The sequence below is a fragment of the Mirounga leonina genome, unplaced genomic scaffold (assembly GCF_011800145.1).
Source record: "Mirounga leonina isolate KUSES-001 unplaced genomic scaffold, KU_Mleo_1.0 Mir_151, whole genome shotgun sequence".
Lineage (NCBI taxonomy): Eukaryota > Metazoa > Chordata > Mammalia > Carnivora > Phocidae > Mirounga > Mirounga leonina.
The window spans coordinates 17,541,535-17,550,046 of record NW_023270377.1 but is presented as its reverse complement, the minus strand read 5'-3'; the positions used below and the strand labels follow the sequence as shown (position 1 = coordinate 17,550,046).

At 46.8% G+C, this 8,512-nt stretch overlaps 1 protein-coding gene and 1 pseudogene across 1 annotated transcript; one reads left to right on the top strand and one right to left on the bottom strand.

Annotated features, from left to right (window-relative positions):
- The first annotated feature begins 267 nt into the window (after nucleotides 1–267).
- On the top strand, nucleotides 268–3,208 carry INHA (inhibin subunit alpha). Its single transcript, XM_035006584.1, has 2 exons — nucleotides 268–541; nucleotides 2,216–3,208. The coding sequence occupies exons 1-2, from the start codon at nucleotides 268–270 to the stop codon at nucleotides 3,046–3,048; spliced, it is 1,107 nt and encodes a 368-aa protein (XP_034862475.1). The 3' UTR covers nucleotides 3,049–3,208.
- Nucleotides 3,209–4,286: 1,078 nt separating this feature from the next.
- On the bottom strand, nucleotides 4,287–5,884 carry LOC118012637 (annotated as a pseudogene).
- Between the last annotated feature and the right edge of the window lie 2,628 nt (nucleotides 5,885–8,512).

Here is an 8,512-nt window from a genome sequence, read left to right as displayed (position 1 = left end):
CAGCCCCCTCCCCCACATGCTTGGCAGGAGTGGGAGATAAGGCTCAGGGCCACAGACATCTGCGTCAGAGATAGGAGGTCTCAATGCCATGGGCAGGGGCCACTCTGGATTGCAGGGCGTGGGAAGGACTGGGGAGACCAGGATGAGAAGGGTAGAAGAGGACTCGCGGTGGGATGGGGAGGGCAGAGTGGGGAGGCGGGGGGCAGACCCTGACGGAAGGGGCACAGGGCAGGGTGCGGGTTCACCGTTGGCAGGGCTAGGTGAGCTATGCTGTCCCAGCTACCACTCCTGCTTCTCTTGCTGCTGTCCCCAAAGAGTGGGCATGGCTGCCACGGGCCAGAGCTGGACCGGGCACTTGTCCTGGCCAAGGTGAGGGCCCTGTTCTTGGATGCTTTGGGGCCTCCGGCACTGGCCAGGGAAGGTGGGGATCCTGGAGTCAGGCGTCTGCCCCGAAGACATGCCCCGGGGGGCTTCCTGCGCAGGGGCTCTGAGCCCAGGGAGGAGGAGGATGTCTCCCAGGCCATCCTTTTCCCGGCTACAGGTAATGAGCGTGGGGCACCAGCAGGGCGACTTTGAGAAGCAGTGCAGTACATATAGCATGGGCTCGGGAGCCAGGCAGGTCTGGGTTTGAGTCTCTGTCTCGTCACCTGAAAATGGTCAATGATGCCTACCTCTCAGGATTAAGTGAAATGGAGCGAGGCTCAGAGGAGTCATTTGGGGGACATTCATTCGGGACAGCAAGGGTCTCTAGAAAGAGATATTTGGGCTTGGGCCTCTTTCTGCCACCTTTCCTTCTTCCTCTGCCTCACTTCCCGCTGCAAACCTTGTTTCTTTAGCCCCAGTTAGCTGAGACTTGAGAAGATACAGAAATGCTGGGGTAAGATTAGTTGGGAAACTTTTCCAGGAAATTAGTCTACTTCCTCTTGAATTCCCTTTTCATCTCCTTATGTGTGTTCCCGTGTTCCACTGACTGAACCAGTAAAGCCCTCTTCCAGGTGGACATTCTTGTAGTCTGGCCCATCTTTCCCTCAGAGAGGAGCCCCTGTCTCCCTGTGCCGCAGTGACTTTGTGTGGCTTTGGGATCAGGCCGAATCCCAGCCTGGCCCCTTAGTAGTTAAATGTCACTTCCCCTTTGTAACCCTGTTTCCTTATCCACAAAAGAGATCAGTTGTGAGGTGAGGGGCGCCTGGGTGGCTCAGTCGTTAAGCGTCTGCCTTCGGCTCAGGTCATGATCCCAGGGTCCTGGGATCGAGCCCCGCATCAGGCTCCCTGCTCAGCAGGAAGCTGCTTCTCCCTCTCCCACTCCCCCTGCTTGTGTTGCCTCTCTCGCTGTCTCTCTCTCTCTGTCAAATAAATAAAAAAAATTAAAAAAAAAAAAGAGATCAATTGTGAAATTTATAATGAGAGAATCCACGCGACAGCATTGTCCCAATCCGCAGTCCTTCCCCTAGTCATGATTGTTTAGTGGAGAGATGCCAACTGCCTTTCTTAGAAAGCACCTGGCTGGCTCAGTTGCAAGAGCGTGTGACTCTTGATCTCGGGGTTGTGAGTTTGAGCCCCACTTTGGGTGCAGAGATTACTTAAAAATAAAATCTTTTCTTTTTTTTTTTTTTTAAAGATTTTATTTGTTTATTTGACAGAGAAAGACACAACAAGAGAGGGAACACAAGCAGGGGGAGTGGGAGAGGGAGAAGCAGGCTTCCCAAGGAGCAGGGAGCGTGATGCGGGGCTCGATCCCAGGATCTGAGCCGAAGGCAGGCGCTTAACGACTGAGCCACCCAGGCGCCCCTTAAAAATAAAATATTAAAAAAAAATTTTTTTGAAGCAATATGGGGGAATAAAACAAATGCCCGTGTATTCAAGGTACCGTCATCCAAGATCCCATTTCACGCTACTGGTGAACAAAAATTTAGGTCTAACGATGCCAAGCGTTGGTGAAGGTAGAGGGTGGGCAGGGCCTGTTACATATATTGCTGATGGGAATATTAATCGGTAAAACCATTTCAGAGAGAAGTTGGCAACGTCTTGTATTTTTTAAGTCCGTTAAGGGTGAAATAACAAATGGAGAGCCTCTGTCAGCTCTCTCAGGAGGCTGACAGCGCTCAGGGTGGGGCTGGCTGATGAACTGCCGTCGCATCCCGGCCGCTGAGGAGGACAAGAGGTCCCGGGCTGTGCCAGTCAGGGCTGCCCTCTCCCTTCCCTGTGTCTCCTGCAGGTGCTGGCTGTGCGGTCGAGTCAGCTGCTAGAGAGCTGACCCAGGAGGCCGAGGACGGCCTCTTCACATATGTGTTCCGGCCGTCCCAGCACACGCGAGGCCGCCAAGTGACTTCAGCCCACCTGTGGTTCCACACGGGCCTGGCCAGGCAGAGCGAAGCGGCCTCCAATAGCTCTGGGCCCCTGCTAAGCCTGCTGGCTCTGTCATCAGGGGTCCCCATGGCCGTGCCCATGTCGTTGGGCCAGGCCCCCCCTCGCTGGGCGGTGCTGCATCTGGCCCCCTCTGCACTCCCTCTGCTGACCAGCCCTGTCCTGGTCCTGCAGCTGCGCTGCCCTCTCTGTTCCTGCTCAGCCCGGCCCGAGGCCACACCCTTCCTGGTGGCCCACAGCCGGGCCAGGCCACCCAGCGGAGGCGAGCGAGCCCGACGCTCGACTCCCCCGCTGCCCTGGCCTTGGTCTCCGGCCGCGCTGCGTCTGCTCCAGAGGCCTCCGGAGGAACCCGCCGCCCATGCTGACTGTCACAGAGCGGCCCTCAATATCTCCTTCCAGGAGCTGGGTTGGGACCGGTGGATTGTGCACCCTCCCAGTTTCATCTTCCACTATTGTCACGGTGGCTGTGGACTGCCTGCCCCATCAGACCTGCCCCTGCCGGGGCCTGGGGCTCCTCCTACCCCTGTCCAACCCCTTTCTTTGGTGCCAGGGGCCCAGCCTTGCTGTGCTGCCCTCCCTGGGACCATGAGGCCCCTACGTGTCCACACCACCTCAGATGGCGGTTACTCTTTCAAGTATGAGACAGTGCCCAACCTTCTCACTCAACACTGTGCTTGTATCTGAGGGAGTCCTGCTGGCGGCCAAGCCTGCACCCGTCAACAGCTGGAAGAAAGGGCAGAGTTCAGAAAATGGATGGTTCCCACTTCCCCCTCCTTCCATCCCTGTCTGAGGGCTCCCTTCCCCATCCCGCCCCTGTCCCATGGGTAACATGTGACAATAAACAACACAGTGCATATGACTTGGCATGCATTCTCTGGCTTCTCTGATATGGTGGGGGGCAGGTCCCAGGAGCGTGGGATTGTAGGATCTCAGGTCACACAGCCTCACTTGACCTCAAAGTCATGGGGTTCCAGAGCTGTGATTGGATATGTCTCTGGTGGGGAAGCCACAACACTTGGGAGAAGACACAAAGTGTTCTGAGCTCTTGGTGGCCACTCTGGAGACTGCTGGAACCTCATGCCGCTCCCCTGCTATTCTCTGCCCAAGCTTTTCGTTTCCTTATGATTTTGTTAATAACATTTTCTTTTCTTTAGATTTATGAAAAGAATACAGCATATAATCCATATAGCGTACAAAATACATGCTCTTTGACTTTATGTTATCATTAAGGCTCTGGTCAACAGTAAGTTATTGGTAGTTAAGTTTTGGGAAAGTCGAAGTTATACATGGATTTTCAGTTGTGGGGGGAGGGGTCAGCACCCCTAACCCCTGCAATGTTCAAGGATCATCTGTATTAAGAATATCTGCTTTTTGTGGTAGGCTTTGGCTTTTCATCAGCTCTCTGGAAATGAAGTCATAAGAATAAAGTCTTCTTTAAGTAGCAAATTCAGGACAAGACTGTACAAAAAAGTCCCCAAGATCCAGGAACCTGTGTGCACTATTGAATCTTTGTATCAAATGACTGTCATCTGCTAACAGGGTTTGAAAACATTTTTTAAGTGATCTCTATGCCCAATGTAGGGCTCAAACTCACGATCCTGAGATCAAGAGTCATATTGTCTACTGATGGAGCCAGCCAGGTGCCCCAGGTTTGAATTTTTGTTGGCCCTGAATCATCAACAAGCACAACTACATTAAGTCCTGACTTCTCTTCCTCTTCCGGGGAGGAAGGTGTGTTGACTATGTCAGGTGTGAGGATTCCAAGTTTTTGCCTTTCTCCACTAAAAGCCCTGAACCTTATTCTAGGTTTTAGGATGCTTGATCTTGATGATCCTCCATATCCAAATTCACTTGGCCACCATGAGCCAGTCACTGAAGTCCCAGGGAGTCTCTTGAAATCTTCTGCAAGCAGTAATGTCACATTAAAGGATTTCTAATATAAGTTGCTGGATTTCAGGCATACATGCAGAGTCACCCTTCTCTTAACAGATTCCAGAAATTGAGCATTTGTTGGGTCATTGCATGGTTTCAACTCCCCATCGTCTAAACTGAAGCTGTTGCTGAAACTGTTATAAGCAAAATCTGAACATCCTGTGGCTGATTTTCTCCATAGATGTAGTCAGACTGCTTACGAAAGAAATGCCCCACTCTGTACCCTCCACATGCAAATGACTGATTTGTCATCACTCAAAGCTCTTGTGGTTTCATTCAGAGGGACAGTCCCATGTTCCCTTGCCTCTTTGAAAAGTTCATTCACAATTTTTCCAGTTGAAGGTTGAATTACATGTGATCCCCTGTACTCATGTTCATTTGCATAGAACCTTACAACGGAGTGATGTGGTGGGCAGCACCTCAACCAAGGGAACATATGTCCAATAGCAGGAAAACCTTTGAGGTGGTGTGCATGTGCTTTTAAAGACTGTAACTGTAGGTCTGTCACATTTGGAAGATTTGCATTTCATTTCATTTTTAACTAATTCTGCCAAGGCGAATTTATTTCTTGATACATCATCACTTTGGTTGTTTTTAGGTTTCTTTGCAAGGTCTTCACTTTTTTTTTTTTTTTTTTTAAGTAGACTCCACACCCAGCATGGAGGTCAATGTGGGGCTTGAACTCACAACAATGAGATCAAGACCTGAGCTGAGATCAAGAGTCGGACGCTTAACCAACTGAGCCACCCAGGGGCCCCAGGTCTTCATATTCTTATTACATTCTGTAAATTCTGGGACCCTTGGCTGGCTCAGTCGGTAGAACATATGACTCTTGATCTCAGGGTTTTGACTTCAAGCCCTACTTTGGGTGTGGAGCCTACTTAAGAAAAAAAATCTCTGCAAATCCTGTGTGCTCGGGGGCCTTGGTCCTGTAGACCTCCTCTCTTATCCTCCAGCCCTCTCCAGCCAGCTCCCTCACTCTTATCCTTTGTTTCTTTTTTTCCCTTCCTCCTTCCTGTGTGTGCCTGTGTGCCTATTTTTTCCTACTTTTTAGTTTGAATGAATTTACTAAAGTCTTCGTTTACCACTGTTGTTTGCCTCCTCACTTCTTCCTCTCGGATTCATTTTTTCTTAGTGCTGATCTAGCCTCCTTTACATTTACTTCAGAGTAAGTCTGTAAGTGTTAAACTTCCGGAGTCCTCCCCTCCCAACTAAAAAAGTCTTTTTATTTTCACAGTTGAATGATGTTTGGGCTGTGTATGTAATTCTAGATTCAAAGAGATTTTTCCTCTTGGGGCACCTGGCAGGCTCAGTTGTTAGAGCATGCAACTCTTGATCTCGGGGTTGTGAGTTCGAGCCCCACATTGGGTATAGAGCTTCCTTAAAGATATGTAAAAAAATAAAAAATAAAGGCCTCTTTCCATTAAAAAAAAGATATTTTCCCCTGAACTTTAAAAATTCTCTCCCTTTTTTTCTTGCCCCTGCTTTTCAGTGGGAGATTTCCTGTCAATACAATGGTCATAACTTTGTAGTTCATCTTTTTTTCCCCCTCATTGGAAATTTTCAGGATTTCCTCCATACTTGGCATCTGCAACTGTGTCACAATAGATCTGCACTTTGGTTTTATAAAGGGATCCTGATTGGCATTTGGTGGACTCTTTCCTACTAAAGGTTCATGGTTTTCTTTCTTCCTGGGACATTTTTCTCTTTTATTTATTTGAATAAAACTTCCTCTCACAATTACAGACCAATATCCCTGATGAACATGAATGCAGAAATTCTCACCAAGATACGAGCCAATAGGATCCAACAGTACCTTAAAAGGATTATTCACTATGACTATGTGGGATTTATTCCTGTGCTGCAAGGGTGGTTTAACATCTACAAATCAATCAATGTAATACCCTACATTAATAAAAGAATGGACAAGAACCATATGATCTTCTCAATAGACGCAGAAAAAGCATTTGACATAGTACAGCATCCTTTCTTGATTAAAACTCTCCATAGTGTAGGGATAGAGGGAACATACCTCAATATCATAAAAGCCACATACGGAAAGCCCACAGCGAATATCATTCTCAACAGGGAAAAACTAAGAGCTTCTCCCCTAAGTTCAGGAACATGACAAGGATGTCTACTCTCACCACTGTTGTTCAACATAGTACTAGATGTCTTAGCCTCAGCAATCAGACAACAAAAAGAAATAAAATGCATCCAAATCAGCAAAGAAGACAAACTCTCACTCTTTGAAGATGACATGATACTCTATGTGGAAAACCCAAGAGACCCCACCCCAAAATTGCTAGAACTCGTACAAGAATGCAGCAATGTGGCAGGATATAGAATCAATGCACAGAGGGCGCCTGGGTGGCTCAGTTGGTTAGGCGATTGCCTTCGGCTCGGGTCATGATCCTGGAGTCCCGGGATCGAGTCCCGCATCGGGCTCCCTGCTCAGCAGGGAGTCTGCTTCTCCCTCTCCCGCTCCCCCCTCTTGTGCTCTCTCACTCTCTCTCTCTCAAATAAATAAATAAAATCTTTAAAAAAAAAAAAGAATCAATGCACAGAAATCAGTTGCATTTCTATACACTAACAATGAGACAGAAGAAAGAGCAATTAAAGAATTGATCCTATTAACAATTGCACTCAAAACCATAAGATACCTAGAAATAAACCTAACCAAACACATAAACGATCTGTACTCTGAAAACCAAAAAACACTTATGAAAGAAATTGAGGAAGGCACAAAGAAATGGAAAAACATTCCATGCTCATGGATTGGAAGAACAAATATTGTTAAAATGTCTATGCTGCCCGGAGCAATCTATACATTCAATGCAATCCCTAGCAAAATACCATCAACATTTTTCACAGAGCTGGAACAAATAATCCTAAAATTTGTATGGAACCAGAAAAGATCCCGAATAGCCAAAGGAATGTTGAAAAAGAAAAGCAAAGCTGGTGGCATCACAATTCCGGACTTCAAGCTCTATTACAAAGCTGTCATCATCAAGGTAGTATGGTACTGGCAAAAAAACAGACACATAGATCAATGGAACAGAATAGAGAACCCAGAAATGGACCCTCAACTCTATGGTCAACTCATCTTCAACAAAGCAGGAAAGAATGTCCAATGGAAAAAAGACAGTCTCTTCAACAAATGGTGTTGGGAAAATTGGACAGCCACATGCAGAAGAATGAAACTGGACCATTTCCTTACACGACACACAAAAATAGACTCAAAATGGATGAAAGACCTAAATGTGAGACAGGAATCTATCAAAATCCTAGAGAAGAACATAGGCAGCAACCTCTGTGATCTCGGCTGCAGCAACTTCTTGCTAGACACGTGTCCAAAGATAAGGGAAACAAAGGCAAAAATTGGGCAACTATTGGGACTTCATCAAGATAAAAAGTTTTTGCACAGCAAAAGAAACAGTCAACAAAACCAAGAGACAACTGACAGAATGGGAGAAGATATTTGCAAATGTCTTATCAGATAAAGGGCTAGTATCCAAATCTATAAAGAACTTGTCAAACTCAACACCCAAAGAACAAATAATCCAGTCAAGAAATGGGCAGAAGAAGATGTACAAACGGCCAACAGATACATGAAAAAACACTCAACATTGCTTGGCATTGGGGAAATACAAATCAAAACCACAATGAGATACCACCTTACACTAGTCAGAATGACTAAAATTAACAAGATGGGAAACAACAAATGTTGGCAAGGATGTGGAGAAAGGGGAACCCTCCTACACTGTTGGTGGGAATGCAAGCTGGTGCAGCCACTCTGGAGAACAGTATGGAGGTTCCTCAAAAAGTTGAAAATAGAGCTACCCTACAACTCAACAATTGCACCACTGGGTATTTACCCCAAAGGTACAAATGTAGTGATCTGAAGGGGCATGTGCACCCCAATGTTTATAGCAGCAATGCCCACAATAGCCAAACTATGGAAAGAGCCCAGATGTCCATTGACAGATGAATGGGTAAAGAAAATGTGGTATCTATATACAATGGAATATTACTCAGCCCCCCAAAAGAATGAAATCTTGCCATTTGCAATGAGGTGGATAGAACTAGAGGGTATTATGCTAAGCGAAATAAGTCAGTCAGAGGACGACAAATACCATATGATTTCACTCATGTGTGGAATTTAAGAAACAAAACAGAGGATCATAGGGGAAGGGAGGGAAAAATAAAACAAGAT

Bases quoted from the DNA above. Each gene is read 5' to 3' on its own strand.
- INHA (XM_035006584.1), top strand. From the start codon at position 268: ATGCTGTCCCAGCTACCACTCCTGCTTCTCTTGCTGCTGTCCCCAAAG. The intron at 542-2,215 runs GTAATGAGCGTG...TGTCTCCTGCAG, and splicing joins CATCCTTTTCCCGGCTACAG to GTGCTGGCTGTGCGGTCGAG.